Genomic DNA, 20707 nt, shown 5'->3' with positions numbered 1-20707 from the left:
AATAACACGACGGGTGCCGTATACGGTGCAGGAAATGCTTTCCCTTCCGGAGCACCTGATTTCCCACCTGGTTTTTAGTGGAGTTCGTGTTGTTTCTTATTGGTTATTTATTACTGATGATGTAAATGTCTTTTGGTTTTATGAGTCTTTGTTTACTCCTTGGTTATGATTGTTATTGTTTTATCACATCCTTCTTATTTGTTTAATGTGATTAGGATTATTATTTGTTTTTAGAACTCAAGTCGGTAAGACTTTACAGATATGTCTATGTTAAACTGTACATATATTATCATGATATCCTTGGTGGTAGATTGCTGCTCACAAGAAAACATTTAAATTAAGAGTTCGAAATGCAGAAGTTGAAATCATATAGCTTAGCAAATTATATTTATAATCCCATTTCCTTTCCACGAATGTGTAGACTTGTTACCAGGTTTGTTTCAACATGGACAACATGACAGGTGCCACATGTGGAACAGGATCTGCTTACCCTTCCAGAGCACCCGAGATAGCACCTAGTTTTTGGTGGGTTTTGTGTGGCTTAGTCTTAGTTTTTATGTTGCATTTTATGTACTTTAGTTTGTCTATATGTCTTTATCTTTTTTAGCCATGATGTTGTCAGTTTATTTTCGATTTTGGAGTTTGAATGTCCCTTTAGTGTTTTTCCTCCCTCTTTTACTAATGAAAACTACAGAAATTGGTTTCCACAAATAATAATGCATATAATAACAAAGTAAAATAATACACTCTATTTTTGTATCAATGTTTTATTAATTTTATCTTTATAAATATTTTATATAAATCATACCATAAAAATCATACTTAACAGTATAAATACAATCAGACACATAAAATTTTATGTCCCTAATACAATAACTCATTATGGTAGTTACAAAACAAATAATATTGTTGAAAAGTTAGCGTCATATTGTTCAGTTGAGAATATTTGTACAATGATAAAATAAAAATATAGGTACTTCTTATGCTAAAATTTGAGTGACAATCGAATGATCTGTCATTCACAGATGGAATTATACACAGAAAACAAAATGGTGGTATTATTTTGTCACAAGTGTACAGATATTGACATATAAAGGGGTCATGTCTGTTCTTGTCACTATCACGCTTTATATTAATTAACTTCTTGAAAATAGTTTGTAGCAGTCAGCACTTCTTAGTTGACATAAATTAACAGTGATATGGTCATAATTATAAATTAATAAAACTATTTTTTTAAAATACTAAGGCTTTTCTACCTCAGGAATGGATAACCTTAACTGCATTTGGCAACATTTTGGGGAATTTTTAGTCATCAATGCTCCTCCTAAAAGTGTCACTGATGAGTCATTTGTATCCTAAAAGGCATGTCTTGCCTGAATACGAAATTTCAATCCTGGTATCTGTTATGAGTATATTTGCCTAACATCTACTTAACTTGCATAGATTTTCAACATACAATTCCATCAATTTTATTTGTCATTTTAAGATGCCCCTTTAATCAGTAAACTGAACATTATAAATGATGCCACTATATCTAAAAACATAATAAATATCTTAAATAAGCACTAAAATTTAAAGCTTGTTAAAAATAAAAGTCTGTCAACATGTAAAATGTAACTATTGGACCATTCTCATAAGAAAAGGTAAAAAGGCGCCATTAACACATAAAATATGTCATTTTTAAATAATAAACAATTAACAAAAAATAAAATACCAAAGCAAAAAGTTTTTTTCTTGACAATGCATATAAAGCAGGGAACAGAATGTCCTTTGATCTTCCTGTCCATATTGGAAAGGCTTGGTGCTTTTATTAAATCAGTTTGCAATATGATTTCACCTCTTCAAGCCAGTGTTCCTTGACAACTTTTCAAACAGACAGTCAATCATTAGAAATTGGAGTTTACAAAAGAATGTTTTTATTACAATGCACATGCTTTCTACTAACAAACTTTCACTTCACAGTGGCAGATTCAGAAATTTTCATAAGTTGGGGCCCACTGACTGACCAAAGAGGGGGCCAGCTCCAGTCATGCTTCCGTGATTCCCAATATAAGCAACCAAATTTTTTACCCAAAAGGGGGGCCGGGCCCCCTGCCCCCCTATATCCGCCTCTGCTTCAGCAATGAGCTACAACATTAAACAATTGATTGGTTTGAAGAGATGATCATTGTACTTAATTGGTTTACCAAAAGGACCAAGCCTTTCAAATATACATAGAATATGAAAACTTTTTTTGGAAGCAATTTCTTGATGAAAAAAAATACATGATCACAGAGCCATCTCGTTTATTCATATATAAAGTAAAAATCAAATAAAGTTGTTAAAATTTAAAAAAAAAATGTCATTACCTAGAAAATAGTTCCAGATTTGTGTATAGAGAAACAAATTGTACTACAAAGGTCATGTCTTATACTAAGAACATTAAATAATTATGCCATTATGAAGGATATGTTTATATAAATGTTGTATATATATAGGTTACTATGTTTGGGCAGTGCTTAGTGCTACAATGTACAGGTCTACTGACATAACACAAAATACTTATAAAATACTTAATGCTTTTAATCATTTACAAAAACAGTTATGTTACAATTTACAGGTCTACTGACATTACATAAAAAACTTATAATGCAACAAAATCATTTACAAAAACAGTTATGTCGCAAATTAAAAAGTATCATGAACTTCATGTATAAAATCAACATATTATAAATACAAAAATGAAACATAATTATTAATCAGATGTTAATATACAAATAACAAAAGGCACATACTATGAACGTGTATTACAGGTCAGTATAAACCAATCTACCATGCATGAAATAGTAAAACTCAAACAGTTCACCATCAATTAGTAAACTAAGTAATCATACATCTTTTGTATAAAAAACTCAGCAGAAAAAATGAATGTTTGTAAAACCATTTTTTAAGAATAATGCCATGAAAATATAATGTATGGCAAAATTGGCCATAACTAAAAGTCTTTAGGTTTGGAAGTATCAAGTAAATTTGAATCAAACTTTAACATTGTCATGATTTTTGTCTTTTTAAGTCTTTAAAAAAGATTAAAAAAAATATATTTAAACACTCAATTCATATGTACAGTGAATTTATTTTTCTTCTGGTAAGGATATGAGTTTGTTTAAATGTAATTGTTTCTTGTTTTTTTATATATATAAGACCGTTTGTTTTCCCATTAGAATGGTTTTAAACTAGTAACTTTAGGGCCCTTTATAGATTATTTATCACACTTCCCTATAGACTGATGTCCCATTCCCTCGTGTCGAACAAGCATGAGCTTTATTAATAATTGTATTGTAAAAATAGTAGGTTATCATGTCAGGAGATTCATTACAGCAAGCAATCTTGTAAGAAAAAACCCCAAAATTAAAACATTAATTTGCTCTTAAAACAAAAGAATTAAAACAATATACTAGCAAAGTGACCACTGTCACACATGAATAAAATATTTGGTAAATAGCATGAGGTTAACATGGTTTACAAATTATTTCAAAACAAACCTTACATTCATGAGCATTGTCTTTACTTTATCTACTCTAAACATGACCAGCACACTTCTATTTCTGATATAAATAGAATTTTAATGAACAAAGTCAAATGTTTTAAAACATAAGTCTTATAGTTTGTGACAACTGAAATTGTCTTAAACCAGTAGAAATTTCATATGCCTCAGCAACCTATTTTAAGTTGCTACTCTAACTAACTTAGAACATGTTTGTTTTGCTAGTTTGAAGACCAGTTGAATGCATATGTGTCCTTCAATCTGTGTCATTAAAATTCAAGCACTGGGTCCTTAGGAAAATGGAATGTGTTTTATAATCAAAGTGATGGATATCACTCATGGAAAGATTAGAACAGTAGTTTGAATTATTTCATATTAAGGTAAAGGGGGGGGAATGAACATTTATAGAGCACTATTCCTGAAAATTGCATTTACAGCAGGTCTTTAGAAGGAAACTTGCTTTTCCAGTATGAGGATAAAATGAGCTCAAATTAAATAATATGAGTCTCTAAATTTGCACAAATGCAGTTTATATCTAATCGAAATTATGTTGCCAGTTCAGAACATGTTTAAAAAAAACAAAAAAATGCAAAAATTCTTCCAGTAAATGTTATCATCTATCCTTGTAAGACATAAATTTAGCTAAAAGCTTTAAAGTGCCAACAAATATAATCTAAAAGTGTTGTTTTGGGACATTTTTTAAGTTGATACAGAGGTTATATGGCATTGAAAATTAAAAGTTTTAATGTGCCTTTTGATCACATTTTTAAGTATTTTTCAACACAGGGCATTTTCAATTTTATTTTTCAACATAAACCAATTAAAAAACTTATTTTATTGAAATGTGGATTCTTTCTTGATTGCAAAAATATACATTTACTTCAAATAAAAATTCAAATGACTAAAATAGACATAATGATTGATGGGAAACAAACTAATAAACAATGGTTTGTTATAATTAAAAGTTTATAAATTTAAAAACTGTTTCAAGCCAATTCCTGATAAAAAGGTGAACTAATCTAACTTGTTATAGGACATACTTGAATACCTTTTATATATTCATATTTATATTCATATTTCATTTTTTTAAGATCTTGTTAATCCATTTTAATCATTTATCTTTCAGATATAATTTACAGAATCACTTTATGTAATGTAGATCAAAAGTAATTGGCAATAAATAAATCTATCATCCTTATAAATATCAAACATCTAATATACACATTTGTGTATTCAATTATGAGGTCAAATACTTGTGTATTAAGAATTAGATGCATATTGGAGTGGTCTGTATAATTATGTAAGACTGAGATTGATAGGTAATGTGGTCAATTTGATTGGCAGTTTAGGAGGTGGGGCATTGTAATTAAAGGTCCAACTTGTCTCTGATTGTTTAGTGATAATGACAGTTGTCAATCATACTAGTGGAATCAATACCCACTCACCTAATCAAAATGTTTTTAAAAAAGCCTGCACATCAACACACCTTAATTACATACATTCTTGAATGATCTGCTCCAATAATATACCCAGTGTTTTTCAGTTTATTTGTGTATTATGTGCACATTCAAGAGAACCATAGGGAACTATATTTTAGTGTGAATACATTTAGTAACAGTAGCTAACCTGTCCTGTTGTTAGGGAGGGTGGTGCCTAAGTAAAGATTTAGAACAAGTTCTAATCTTTCCAAAAAGTACAATGAGAAGTGATCAGACACATTTCAAACATTTTGAATGAAATACACAGAATTCCAATTGCTTCATATCAAAAGATGTCTGAAGTCAGAAGTTATAAAACATTTTTCTGTATCTACTGTATATAGGTTATGAACAATAATGATTTGCTTTAGGAAATGCAATCTGAGAACTGTAACAAATTCTAATATTATAAAGTGACTAGGGATATATAGAAATACTTTAGGTTTTTGTTTGATTTTCATCAACTGACTAGACATTAAATCAAAAGATCCTCTAACTACAAATGTATGCATTATTTTATGTGGATAGTGGGATTTCCTATAGAGAAAACACAAGCTAATGTGCAAGACCCTCAAGGGTTATAATAGCCATTAAACACCCTGTACATGCTGTAGGAGAAGCTATTACAAGATTCATTTTTCTCTCTTGCTCTCACTCTCTTTCTCTCTATCTTTTCTCTTCATTATTTGTGTACCTTTATTTATACAATGTTATATAGATCAATATGTCTGAACAACCAGTTACTATTAATAATGCCTTGTACACATAACAACTGGCAAGAATGGACAACATTAGAAGCCTTAGGGTATAGAAATAACAATTTATCAATGAATTTGGTTAATTTGATTAAAAATGGTAGTAAAATAATTCAGCAGATCCCATTTTGGTTCTCTTCTGGTCGCACATCCTGCTGTCAGCATAAAATGAATATCATATAATCATGATAATGTGCCTTTGAAACGACTTATCTAACACTGCAATCTGCTTTCCTACTTTCATTATGTAATGAGATGAGGTTTAAGATATAAAGACAATTATAGCAAGGGTGGTCAGCATTTGCATCATTTTAAACACAATATGGTTAAAGGTGCTTACAGTGTTGAGCATTTTGTATCAACATTTAACAAATAAACAAAAAAACATGGTAACAAACAAACAAGTACAAAATATTCTTTAAACTAACAATTCTAATTAAGAAGCACTTTGTATCTCTCTTCCTCCTGCACTTAGGGTAACCACCATGTATACTGTACAATTTGAATGGTTACACAAATCTAAAATACATTTTACCTACATATACACTAACCATGAACACATAAACTTTATCATATCAAATGGTCCTCAAATATTATTATGGCACATCTTTAATAATTTTCCTAAGAATCCAATCACTTAACAAACACTGTATATAAAACCCTGACCCATTATTACTGACTTTTTTCGTGTAAAATAAAACTAAGAGATATCCTAATGTTTTACTGAAACAAGTCTTAAATGATAGTATCAAAATATGTTTCAATAAATAATTGACCCATAATCCAAATATAGTTAAAGTAACTTTCCTTGCACTGATGAACAAATATATGCCATGAAATATATACAAATGTCACATAGTTTATTGCACAAATTTGTTTTAAATTAACTTTAAATTCAGAAATTATTGAGAGGTTTTTATTATTTCTATGTATAGAAGTGGTGACAGTCAAAATATTAAGAACTCTCATTCTGATCTCTGATACATACATTTTCCAGAATTCATACTAACAAATCTTGCCTTTATTCTTTTCTTAAAAAAATAGCAATAGTAAATGCAATAATTTATGAATTTACAGTTACTTGTCTTTGGATAATTTTTATGATTTATACTTATTCTTCATCAATGTCAATATACATCTATATTATGTTAATACTATTGAGATTTATAAAGGTATAAATTCAGGTCAAATACTTATTAACACGACTTAATTCACAAAAACTGGGTTAATGGCATTACTGACTTATCAACAGACCCTGATTTATCTCCCCTTATTTACATATTATCTCCCCTTACTGCACTATCTTCTACAACTGTGGAATATGTGAGTGGTGGTTGATCTTCAGCAAGGCCCTGATTTATCTCCCTTTATTTACACAGATTCTATCCCTTTATTACACCAGAGTTTCACTATCTTCTACAACAGTGGAATATGTGGGTGGTGGTTGATCTTCAGCATGGCGATAGTCTGTAGAGAAATTATTTGATTTGTTCTTTTTGTTCCCATTTTTTTTAACGAACCCACCATCGGGCCCTGACTTCGGTATCAAATATCCATCATCTCCAGTATCAGGGGGTGAGGTTCCAGGTACACATGTACTAGAATGTCCACTATCTGTGTCATCGTTTCTATGAACGTCTGCTGAAGTATTGATATTTAGAGGAGATTGCTCACGTTTATTTGCTTTACGTAATATAACATTGTCACTATCATCCCCTCCTGTCAATGGTTCAAGTTCAAGGTCACTAGATTTCTCCTTACGCCATTGTTTTTGGTTGAGATATCGACTTCTGTCTTTATCATCCTCTTCTTCCACAAACTTAATTTGATCAGTGGGAGGGGGTGGAGCTTGCTCCATTTTAGTATAGTCTGAGGTTTCCCCATTCATTTTCAGATAGCCATCATATCCACACGCTCCTTTTTTTGTATCATCTTCTGCCTTGTCTGAATCCAGCATTTTGAAGTAATTGGATGAATTCAAATCCAAGTAATACTGAAAATATAAATTAAGATAGATATAAGAAGATGTGGTGTGAGTGCCATAAGGTTTAAACTTCAAAATATTATTATATCTATCTTTAATACTGTGGATTCATTATTATTCATTGGATACCAATTATCATGGATTTTGTGGGTACATTTAAAAAAGAAGATGTGGCATGATTGCCAATGAGACAACTATCCACAAGACTAGAATGACACAGATATTAACAACAATAGGTCACCGTTTTACATGCATATGGAAACTACTTATTTAAATGTACAACAAATTGCAAATTTGATGTATGATTAAATGCAGACTATTTGAAAACCAAGAAAGCAGATATCTAAGAAAATGTTAGTTTTCCTAAATCCCCGAGAATTGAACCCATGAAAAAACTCAATCCATAGCAGCTGTTTAAAATCAAAACAAAAAATCAGAAGAAAGATGTAAATAGGAGAGATGTCTAGAAAGCCATGAGAAAACCAATCAGAAAATTGATGATTTATTTCCCTTTAATGTAAGTGACAGTTTTACTATAAATAAATGTAATTGAGATAAAATATGGGAAATATGCACGTTAGAGATCTGAAAAATAAATGATGGAAATAAAGAAATCAAAAACTTTTGAAACGATATCAAAACAGAATACTTATAATTAAAATCTTCCCTGCTCCCTAGAACTTAAAATAGAGAAATGCATAATTATTTCAAATACAAAGTTAAAGAAGACTTATGAATAAGACTATAATGCCTCGTTCACACATACATTTAATTTGAATTGAATTTGAATCGAATGGGAATCAAATTAGTTAGTTGCGTTCAAACACTCTTCTTTTTTTAAATTTGAATTGGCTTAATCGCAATATCAAATTTGCATTTGAAATGCGTTTTTGTTAATACAAATTAAAGTAAACGTCATTCGTACAATAAAGGAATTTGTGGTGCATTGTAATTCGAAATTAGAATTTACATTTGAATGTAAAATGTTTCGAATGCAATTCTAATTAGTTAATGCCAATCATATTCAAATGAAGTGTGAATGCAGCATTATAAACAACGTTTTTGGAGGATTCTTGATTTGATCAAGATATGATTTACTTTTGCAAGCTTACTTCTGTTCTCATTTCTACTGAACAGTGCTAGGGGTAAATGAGTGGGCATGACTTCCAATGGATAAGCTAAAGTAAGATCAAACAGGTTTTGATGCATGTTGAAAGGGTTATTCTTAGCTTAGAAGTTTTCCCTTTCAAATCAGATGAGCCATGTATGCAGCTGTGGTAATCTTCATAACAATACTTTTTTTGATAATTGTTGGTCCACCCTTTTGTTATGCATAAATTACCCTGCCTTAAAGTTGTTCCATCATTGAAACATCATACAAAAAAGTCAACAAAGTCAATGTTTTTACTATAATAAGCATAAGATGTAAATGGTCTAGGAGAATTTGCTGTTGCGTCAACTTGATCAAAAAAAAAATTTGAATACTTGGTCAACTTGATACTGCTTTCAGCAGACAAGAAAAGATAAGTTAGAGACTGGGATGCAACTTCTTCACAAGTCGCTCAAGAGTAAGAGCCAGAAATATGTCAAATAATTTCTTTTAAAATGTGTAAGAAACTTATCAGTTATGCTTTTAAAGTTTACATTGACAGGCATAGGCAAAATAATAAGCATAAAATTTAAATATTTAGCCACAAAAGCATGAAAGCATAATAAGCACACACTCTACCAGATAACTAATTGATAATAATCATATTTAATTCTTTATATGTAAATTACTAATTATTGCATTAAGTACAACTTTTCAGCTTAATTAGGCATAATAAAAGAATAACTGTTGACTTTATTATACTGCATATGTAGAAACAGAAGCATAAAATGTACAACTTAAAATAAACCTATACTTCATCAGCTACAAAACTAAATTAATGATTTCAAATGAAATATGCAAGGAAAGATGAAAAGATGAAAATTATGTGATCCTGAAATTTCTTACCACTGGTGAGTATGGTGATGGGAAATCAAACTATACTATTATTTTGTTTAGTTTTGCATTTTTAAGACAAATTTTCTGCTCCATTTTCCTATTTCAAATTTCTGTTGAACACTACTGTGAAAGTACTTTTATTCGTGGGGTTCCAATTTTCGTGGTTTTCGTGGATGACTCTATCCACGAATTTAAGTGTCCAACGAAATGAAACAACCATTGTCCAAATCAAGACAAGAAAGATCCGCATGTAGGTTTGACTACTGGTATGATCGAAAGAATGTATTGAATAACGCCAAATAGCAGTCACAGAACTACACCTGCGTGCAAGATTATACTCATGAAATCTTGAATAATCTAAACTGTACAACTTTTGATCTTTTAATTCTCATAAAATATATTTTTGACGATGAAAGTCAGATTTCCGGTATTGGTATGCTAGTATGATAAAGTGTTCATTTTATATCCTCATAGTTTTCGTACACATGGGAAATAATAATTTCATGCTGGGCTTGATTATGATTAAAATCATTTGACAATTTAAGATATGTTTATAACATTTGTTAATGTTGCTGGTTTTTTTAGGTGACATGTTTATGGCCTAATTAACACTTTGATGGTATTTAATCTGTTGATCACTTTATCTTGGGTTAATTAGTGTTGTCACTAGGATTTACACGGGTCAATGTTTACTTTGCAATCTCCTTAAATCCAGACTATTTGTAACCTTCGTGTCTAAAGGCTTTAATTTTTTCAATTTTTTTTTAAGAAAACTAAAATCCACGAATTTAAAAACCCACGAACATGTAAATATTGCTCAAACCACGAAAATTGATACCCACGAATTAAAGTACTTTCACAGTATTTACCAACATCATTGTGAGTAAAGCTCATGACATTGCATCACTGCATATATGAAGTAGGAGTTTTTTGCTTTCCAACATTAACTGACCCTGGTAGATAGATGTTAGACATAAATTTATCTTATTTTATTACTATTTATCCCATTCCATACCCATAGTATCAAAAAAAATAATCAACCTGTGGTTGCCAATGAACCTTTATCAGCTCAATAACTGAATCAAAATGCTCTGAAAGGGTAGAAATTGCCAACTTTGAGGAATGAGGTATGCGCTTAAAGAGAGTTTTGGTTATCAAAAATGAAAAATTATTTGATAATCATTAACGGAACAGATGATTGTTACTGTTGGATTTCAAATTTATCAATTAAATCATCAAGGCTGGGACTATAAGTATAAAAATCGATAATTTTACTATCTTAATTGGATAAATCTAATAATCCATTGGTACCAATGTTAGAAAACAATGTATACACCTGACCAAGATAGATAATTAGTAATATATTTGTTAATTCAGAAAAACCTTATCAAAATACCACAAATGTTGCTGCTTAACATGAAAATGATAGCAAGATGTATAATGATATATGTCGTGAGAATGAAAGATGTATAATGATATATGTCGTGAGAATGAAAGTTGTATAATGATATATGTAGTGAGAATGAAAGATGTATAATGATATATGTAGTGAGAATGAAAGATGTATCATGATATATGTAGTGAGAATGAAAGATGTATAATGATATATGTCATGAGAATGAAAGATGTATAATGATATATGTAGTGAGAATGAAAGATGTATAATGATATATGTAGTGAGAATGAAAGATGTATAATGATATATGTAGTGAGAATGAAAGATGTATAATGATATATGTCGTGAGAATGAAAGTTGTATAATGATATATGTCATGAGAATGAAAGATGTATAATGATATATGACGTGAGAATGAAAGATGTATAATGATATATGTCATGAGAATGAAAGATGTATAATGATATATGACGTGAGAATGAAAGATGTATAATGATATATGTCATGAGAATGAAAGATGTATAATGATATATGTCGTGAGAATGAAAGATGTTTAATGATATATGTCATGAGAATGAAAGATGTATAATAATATATGTCGTGAGAATGAAAGATGTATAATGATATATGTCATGAGAATGAAAGATGTATAATGATATATGTCATGAGAATGAAAGATAAAATAATAGACTGAGTGATAATGAAATGAAGGATAGAAATATGAACCATTGACTATGTGAAAAGGTAGGGCTGTAATTAAATCCTGTATTTTCTTTCATAAAAAAGATTGATAATTTCTCAAAATTTTAGTGTTTCAACAATAATTACATAAATATACCATTCTAATGCTTTAACATAAGCACTCCATAGAAAATACCAGATTTTGTATTACAGCCATTAATATGCAGTATAATAAATCTTATATAGACCAACTACCATGTAACACTCTTAACTCACCGAGCCCCTCTGTTAGGAAAAGAAATAATTTACAATATTTATTTGTTTTACAAAATTGACTTCATGTTACAAAAATATTCCTTTATTCTCATACCAGAATAAGACTTACATGTATTTTCCTTATATTTTCATCATTTTAAAGAAATAGATAAAATCAAAATATATGCCTGTCCTAATCAACAAGTTATGATAAGTTGGATGAGAATGCAAGAACCCTTGACAAAATTGGGTCACCTATTTTAAAACTGCAGAAACATAGTAGATTTAAGCAATTAACTAAAAGTAATTTTCTAGTTTTTATTCCTGCTTCATTTATATTTATAAAAAACAAATTGTATAAAATTGAGTATGGAAACGGGGAATTTGTCAAAGAGACATGCATATTTTAAATGTAGTTTGATTAAATTACAAATCCTATGTCCACACTTAGCTTACATCAACCAGACAGTGCTATGTTCTATTTTCTGTTTTAGAGACACTTTGGATCCTTCTTTTTTGTCAGATTATTTCACTTTCTTTTGTCAGATCATTTCGCTTTATCAAAAACTCATTTGCTGACGAAATAACTACTATATTAGAAAGTAGATGATAATTTTAACAGAAAAGTGTATGCAAATGGTGGACACGCCAGTGTATTGTAATTAGATTGACACTTAATGATAACAATTATATGAAGCACATTGTTCAAAATATCAAAATGTTATCACACTTTATTTCTGAAAATTGTAAAAGTGTTGACTTTGTGATTATATGAATAAAGTATACCTGTTTAACATTAGCCTCTAAGAAATCTCCCATTAGACAGGCTAACTGTGTAAACGTTGGTCTCTCATCTGGTTCTGTTCGCCATGTTGCTTTCATCACTTTATACCTACATACCAATAATAATGATGGAGACTTCAATTGGAAAGAAATTATTTAGTAAACAGTTGCGGATCCAGAAATTTTCATAAGTGGGGGCCCACTGTCTGACTTAAGAGGGGGCCCGCTCCAGTCACGCTTCAGTGATTCCCTATATAAGCAACCAAATGTTTTCCCAAAAGGGGGGCCCAGCCCTCTGCCCCCCCTAAATCCGCCTCTGGTAAAGTTGGCAAATCAAATATTAAAGAAAGAAGAAATGGCTCAATCAGAAACTATAGATGTATAGTATTACTTTGAGCCTCTCTCTAGCAACCATGTTTTCAAACTGATAAGAACCTATCATGTCTATGTATTTAAAGATTCATCTATTCATCAATCCTGCCAAACACATTTCACTTTTGCCTAGTGGTTATATAAAAGATAAAATAATGTTATTTTCAATATTTCATGGGATTAATAAGCTATAAATGTTGTTATGTTTGCACCAATCAACATTAAATGAGGACATTTTAATGAATGCCTTTCAAATATGAATCCTGCTCAGAGTCAAAGCATTTCCCCTGGTAGTTTTAGAGAAATATTTTCAAAATTGACCAAAAAGAATCAATATTAAATCCTGTAGGAAAATTTTCAATCAGGAATCTAAAAATGTATTATTATCTTATCAAATATGTGAGAAGCTTTAGAATAATAGTGCTAGTTTCACATTTAAATCATTGTTAAGGCCTTTTGTAGCTGACTAATAAGTATGTGTTTTGCTCATTGTTAAAGCTTGTACCATGACCTATGTTTTTTAACTTCTTTTTTTTTTTGAGAGAGAGAGAACTTACATTTCATCTGATGAATGATCTGGTTTCTCCATAAAGTAACCATCCTTCAGCAGGTTGATAAATTTTTCGTTGATTTCAATGCCTGGGTAAGGTGTACCACCTATCAAATAATATAATAATTGCAATTTACATGATCAGATTCTGAATAAATATGATGTTTACTAAAGATTGAACAAGTCTTTTTTCAACATTACTTTTAGGTGTTTTATGACTGGTGGACAAACTTCTTAAAGATTGTCCTTTTTCTACATTCCTTTCAGCTTTTCAATGACTGGAGGACAAACATCTTAATTTCAGGGAAATATAATTTAAAGCTTAATTCTGATTTCATAATGATTTTTTTTCATCAAGTCCATTTCGTTTTTTTATATCGGCTCTTTTCAGATTCCAAAATCTAATCACGAATTTACATTCAACAGATATTGTTTCTCTTTATGAAAGTTGTGTATTTTTTAAATAAATAGAAGGAAACTCTCATATATGAAGCAGAACAGAAGAATTGAACAATTAACATTTCCCATGTGATTAACATGTGATCAGGACTTACCTAAAGAAAACATTTCCCATAAAAACACACCATATGACCATCTGAAAGAAAATTAAAAATCAAATATATGATCAAGTAATATGAAAATGACATGATGCTTTGAAACTAAGATAAAAATCTAAAATTCATTTGTAAACAAGAGTGCACACACTGAAATGTCTCGCCTTCTTTACTAATCATTGATATTATGTTGATAGTCCTAAGTATAAAGCTTTATTACAACTGTCACATAAACTTAACAGTAACCAAGATGGCTAAACATAGACCAATGAACCATGAAAATGAGGTCAAGGTCAAATGAACCATGCCAGGGAGACATGTACAGCTAACAATGCTTCTATACATTAAATATAGTTGACCTATTACTTATAGTTTAAGAAAAATAGACCAAACACAAAAACTTAACTATAACCACTGAACCATGAAAATGAGGTCAAGGTCAAATGGCATCTGCCCGCTAGACATGTACACCTTACAATCATTCCATACAACAAATATAGTAGACCTATTGCATTAAGTGTAAGAAAAACAGACCAAAACACAAAAACTTAACTATAACCACTGAACCATGAAAATGAGGTCAGGTTAGATGACACCTGCCAGTTGGACATGTACACCTTACTGTCCTTCCATACACCAAATATACTAGCCCTATTGCTTATAGTATCTGAGATATGGACTTGACCACCAAAACTTAACCTTGTTCACTGATCTATAAAATGAGGTCGAGGTCAAGTGAAAACTGTCTGACGGGCATGAGGACCTTGCAAGGTACGCATATACCAAATATAGTTATCCTTTTACTTATAATAAGAGAGAATTCCACATTACAAAAACTCTGAACTTTTTTTTCAAGTAGTCACTGAACCATGAAAATGAGGTCAAGGACATTGGACATGTGACTGACTGAAACTTCATAACATGAGGCATCTATATACAAAGTATGAAGCATCCAGGTCTTCCAGCTTCTAAAATATTAAACTTTTAAGAAGTGATCTAACGCCGGCCCCGGATCACTATCCCTATGTCGAGCTTTCTGCAACAAAAGTTGCAAGCTCGACAAAAATCAAATTTTGGTTGCTTTCTTATCAAATACATGTATATATCATTATTATTTTACTTAAAATATTACGTACACCAAGAAACCAATTAATGACAAATACAGTGCAAAGATTAAATTATTTTCCCACTGAATTAATTTCATATCTATACACAGATAGTTAGCTTATATATTAATCTATTTATAACTTTGACAGATTACTTACACATCACTTTGTGTGGTGTAGACTTGATGTGTAAGAGATTCTATTGCCATCCACTTCACTGGTACTGGACCCTAAAATGTGTACAAAATTGTTGCCGTAAACACATTGGAGATTTCTACTGTTTTTAGAAAACACTCAAACATTATTTTACAAGAGCAATTTTCTGAGAGATAAAGGATTCATTTTGATATCAAACACAGTCTTGTTCTAAATATCATTTGAATACAATTCAGATTGTAACATTTCTTGAAATTCAGAACATTGTTTAAAAAGGATTTAAGGATGTCAAAATTTCTCTTTAAGCCATATGAAAATATAAGGGGATCATTGGATTCATGTCCACAGTCAAAATCACTATGCTTGAGTGAAGCATGATAAAACAAAAAAAATGTATGAATTTGCAGCGTAACAACATAATCATATTTTTGTTTATGCCTTTTTTGCTGTAAATATTAATTTATACAATGTACTGAAAAAGAAACAAAAGAACAAAGAATAAATAAAATAAAGATAAAGTGCATATTTTTTGGTGATTAATAATCTGCCTTTTAAACTTACATCTCCCTTTTTATGATACTCAGGATTTGTGTAACAATCTTTAGCAAGACCAAAATCACAGATCTTCACAACATTATCTTGTGCTAACAGGACATTTCTAGCTGCTAAATCTCTGTGAATATACTGAAATAAAGAAAAAACAAGCAATGATTGATCTGCATATCGGTAATTTTGGTTTTAATGTAATAAAAAAAGTCAGAAATTTTGTTAAATAATTTTTGCCCAATGGAAGATAATTTTTCTTTAAATCTATTTAAAAACTTATTGTTTTTCTTTTAATCTTATAATTTTGATTCAAGGCTATCTAATTGTTAAAGCTTAATTTCATAAATGGCAATATATGTTTGATAAGATCTTTCACATAAATTATCTGTACCTTTTTAGAAGCCAAGTATTCCATTCCTCTAGCGACTTGGAAAGCCCAACAAATGAGATTTTTGGTGGTGAGAAGTGGACCATCTGTATCAGCCGAGTCCTCTAAAGGAGCTTTATTAACATAATATGGTGTTTTAGCAGAATCTCTAGCTGCCTCACGCCTCTTCATCTCAGCGGGATCAATATAATCTTCCATGGTGTCCTTAAATGTCTCTTTATATTTAATGAGGTAGTTACGCAGATTTCCAAAATGACAGTATTCAACAATCACCATTAATTCACCTAAAAATTGAGAAATGAAGAAGGTTCAACATTTTTATTTATGTCACTCAAGAATTCGAGCAAACTTGCTGGTGAGACAAAAATAACAAAAAAATATTTCTAAATATGGTCAGATCATATGTTTTTAGTATGTCATATGAATTTGTACAATGAATGCTTTTTCAACTGAAATTGTTAATAACAATGCATTCTTAATATCAGGAAAACCCATGAGACAAGGATATGTATTTTTGTTTGGTGTAAATAGTGATAACTAATAGATAACAAGACTCACAGAAACGTTACCTATTTTGCTTACCTGACATTTTTTAATATAAAATTGGTCCAATACAACAAAAATATACGAATTTTTTCAGTTGGTAATGAAATCTTATCTTACTTAGATATAGGAAGATGTGGTGTGAGTGCCAATGAGACTCATCCACTCTCCATCCAAATAACAATTTAAAAATAAATAAACCATTATAGGTCAACAACAAGCTATAAAGGGCCCCAAAATTACTAGTGTAAAACCATTACTGACCACTTTTGCTCAACAGAGTATAGAGTCAGTATATATTTATCCAATTTAATTTTAAGATCTGATAAAATGCTAAAACAGATTTACATTGTGATTTAGAGGCAACACTTACCGTAAAGGCTAAGAACTATATAACACTAGTTAACTAATTCGTAGAATAATGTTTGCTGATCATTTTTGCTTTTATTTGCTGTTAAAAGTTTTATTCTAATTTCTTTTATAATTGTGATGACGTAAGTCAAAAACACTGGATTTAATAAAAATTATTCTTTAACTCTAACGATGCCTTGGTGATCAATAAGTTCATCAATAGCAGTGATCTGCCTGTCAACAACACAATGACATAAAAAACAACAGTGATACATGTTATGTATTATACTTACCATATCTTATTTCCTTGGTCACGGCACCCAATAAATTAACAATATTGAGATGTTGACCGAGATGAATTAATATCTTTAGCTCTGATAGTAAAGCCATCATCTGCTCTTTATCTGTGCAATCTAACAACATAAAAAGAAGCAAAAATGTTAGTCATACATTTATTGAATACCAAACACTGTGTTTTTTTTTTTGTTTTTTTTTTTTTTATCTTAATCTTATATAATATAAACTTCCTATTTTATTAATTTAATAGGCAAATCATTCCAAAGTTTAGTTAATATCTTGCAACTAGGGACTTTGATTCACATGAAAGAATTTCCCTGCAATGCTGAGTTTAATTTTATTTTACTCAAATATAATGTTTAGGTGTTCCCTTTGAATGTTTCTTTGTTATCCTACAGTTAATAGGAATAGGTATAAAAGTCATTTTCTAAAAGTACCAAAATAATGCAAAACTTTTTGATTTTTAGAATTGTACCGGACTAATAAATGACTGAAATTAAAATTGGAACATAAATACTGTTTAAAGGTAGAAAAATATTCATTTTGCATGGTTCTCTATGAATGGAATACATTTCCTAATGCCACTATATCTTGAATATGACCAGTGTAAAAGAATAATCTAGAAATGAATAATGTTTTACACTTCCAATGACTTACCTTTAACCATTTTCACAGCTACTGTAGAGACATCTTCAGAATCCTGTATACCAATAGCTTCTGCTTTGATGACACGACCAAAGGCACCCTGACCTAATACCATACCTAAAACAATGCAAAGCAAGCTTTTCTTATTGTGGGCTAGTACTTCAAATGATAAACTAACAAACGACTCCTTACTTATAAACTTGGTTCTTAACCATGCTAACACTGTTTGATTTACTTTAGTTTCATAATACAATTCAATTATTATCATCAGCACTTAAATTTTTAAATTAAAATTTGTAATTTTCTTGCTGTTAATATGTGAAAATAATGTTTGAGAGCATTTGATGTCACTGCTATTTTTTCTTTTTTTTAAAAGTCCTATTATTCAAGTCTTAGGTATTTTTTGCTGTGTTGTATTTTCATATTCTCACCGTTTGGTTTTATTTTTTATGTAATAATTTCTGTGGAGTCAATTGTTTTTGTATATTCTTCGATAATGTGTTGGTTCTTTTACTTCTTTTTTCGTGTTAGCTTTACTTGTGTAAGCCATAAAATAGAAACAAACAAAGAAAGCTATTTTCTAAGTAACAAAGAGCATAACTCTAGTAAGTAATTGACCTACCACCAAAATTCAAATCCTGTCTGCAAGGATTTATCTTAAAATCAACAAAGATCTTATCATTGTGTATGAGCTTCCAAAAATTCGGATGAGGAAAACTGAAGTAAGAGTGTGGAAACAAAAATGGGACAAAGGAATGGACAGAAAGGCAGATAGTCAACTGTAACACTTAATTTCCTCTTTGCCTAGCTAGGAGGGGGGCATACATATATAGTTCTACTGTTGGCTGTATATCCCTTGTTTTGCATGTTAGCAAATAAACAGACTGCTTATATAGCTGCTTATGCAGAATGGGCTTGCTCATTGTTGATGGCTGCACAGTGACCCATAGTTGTTAATTTCTGTGTCATTTTGTCTCTTGTGGAGAAACTTGTCTCATTGATAATCATACCACATCTTCTACTATATATGCATTAGATTGTGAAATAGCAATTTGAAAGATTCTGAAAGTTTACCTTGTCTGAGCCTCTTTTTTGGGAACTCCCATTTTGGATCATAGGGTAAACAGGATGTTTGTTCATCAATAGGAATATCAGGGTTATAATCTCCACTTGGATGTATCAATGTTTTCTCTAGTTCTTTATGCTAAAAAAACAAAAGCAATAAAATACAATTAGAATATAGAAAATGTCCTTTTTATTTGTTATCCTACTACAAATATTTTGCCTTATGAATTAAAAAATAACACTAAATCAAGACACTTTTACATTATGACTGCTTCACAGTAATTAATTAATAAAAGAAATGTGTACAGATAAGAATTTCACACAATCATTACTATATTCACACCTCAATTCAAAGCTGCTTGAGATCATATTACTTCAGTATGTTAAAAGGAAAAGTCAGTTACTTAATAAATATAGATTCTATCATTGCATGGATTTGCATGAAAAGGTTATCTGTCAATTATAACAGGTCCTCAGATCTTACAGGAATGACAAACATTTCTAACAGAGCAAAGTGGCAGAACTGATTTCAATGAGTCTGGGGTACAAAATTAAAATCCTGGTATCTATGCATTCTTTATTCTAACTCATGACTCACCAGTGCTGCTGCTTTACGTCTGTACAGTATACACATCAATATGACTATGATTACTATTATTATTGTTGCTACGACAACCACTCCCACAATTATTTCCGTTTCGTGTCTTTTTTGAAGTCCTTTATTCAGCTCACCTACAATAAATGACAATCAGTATTCTAGGATCATCTCTTGGTCATCAAGATATTCTGAACAAGGTTAAAATAACATGACTGTGTTATCATTGTTATCTGCCATAAAATTACATAATTTGAAATCAGGTTAAAAGGTATCTTGTCTTGTCTATTGTTTTGTTATGCCTGCTATATAAAGTAAGGGAGGCATTCAAAATAGAATATTACAAATTTAAGACATGTTTTAAAAGTGTTTTTTGGGGCCAATTAAAATATTCTAGTGACAAACAAAAAAATCTTTTTGAACAATGTTTCAATTAGGGGTAGCACAGCCCCCTAATCTATATTCAAATTGTGACCTGGTTCAATTAAGGCACTTGAATTACTACAAAAAGACCTAAATGCTCTAAAAAATTTACATATATAGACAGATAGTAACTTATGTAGATTGAGTTTAAGTCATTCCAATTGATATTTAATAGTGTGTCTTTCTATACTGTGATGTTATACTACTGTTTAAGAAAAGGGAGAAGGTTGGCACCATTAAAACATTTAATCCTGCTGCAATTGTTTGCACCTGT

At 30.4% G+C, this 20707-nt stretch overlaps 1 protein-coding gene across 1 annotated transcript in view; it reads right to left on the bottom strand.

Annotated features, from left to right (window-relative positions):
* Positions 1–834: 834 nt before the first annotated feature.
* Positions 835–20707, bottom strand: part of LOC134697473 (vascular endothelial growth factor receptor 1-like) — a 53925-nt gene continuing 34052 nt past the window's right edge. Inside the window, exons 16-26 of the mRNA XM_063559754.1 lie at positions 20014–20147; positions 19425–19554; positions 18363–18467; positions 17702–17821; positions 16518–16798; positions 16142–16264; positions 15584–15654; positions 14319–14359; positions 13772–13871; positions 12846–12951; positions 835–7749 (exon numbers count right to left, since the gene is read on the bottom strand). Coding sequence (XP_063415824.1) covers positions 7150–7749; positions 12846–12951; positions 13772–13871; positions 14319–14359; positions 15584–15654; positions 16142–16264; positions 16518–16798; positions 17702–17821; positions 18363–18467; positions 19425–19554; positions 20014–20147 — 1811 coding nt within the window. The 3' untranslated portion in view covers positions 835–7149. The remainder of the gene's footprint in view (positions 7750–12845; positions 12952–13771; positions 13872–14318; positions 14360–15583; positions 15655–16141; positions 16265–16517; positions 16799–17701; positions 17822–18362; positions 18468–19424; positions 19555–20013; positions 20148–20707) is intronic.

Source organism: Mytilus trossulus, chromosome 14 (genome assembly GCF_036588685.1).
Source record: "Mytilus trossulus isolate FHL-02 chromosome 14, PNRI_Mtr1.1.1.hap1, whole genome shotgun sequence".
NCBI classification, from domain to species: Eukaryota; Metazoa; Mollusca; class Bivalvia; order Mytilida; family Mytilidae; genus Mytilus; species Mytilus trossulus.
This window is presented reverse-complemented; position numbering and strand designations above follow the sequence as displayed.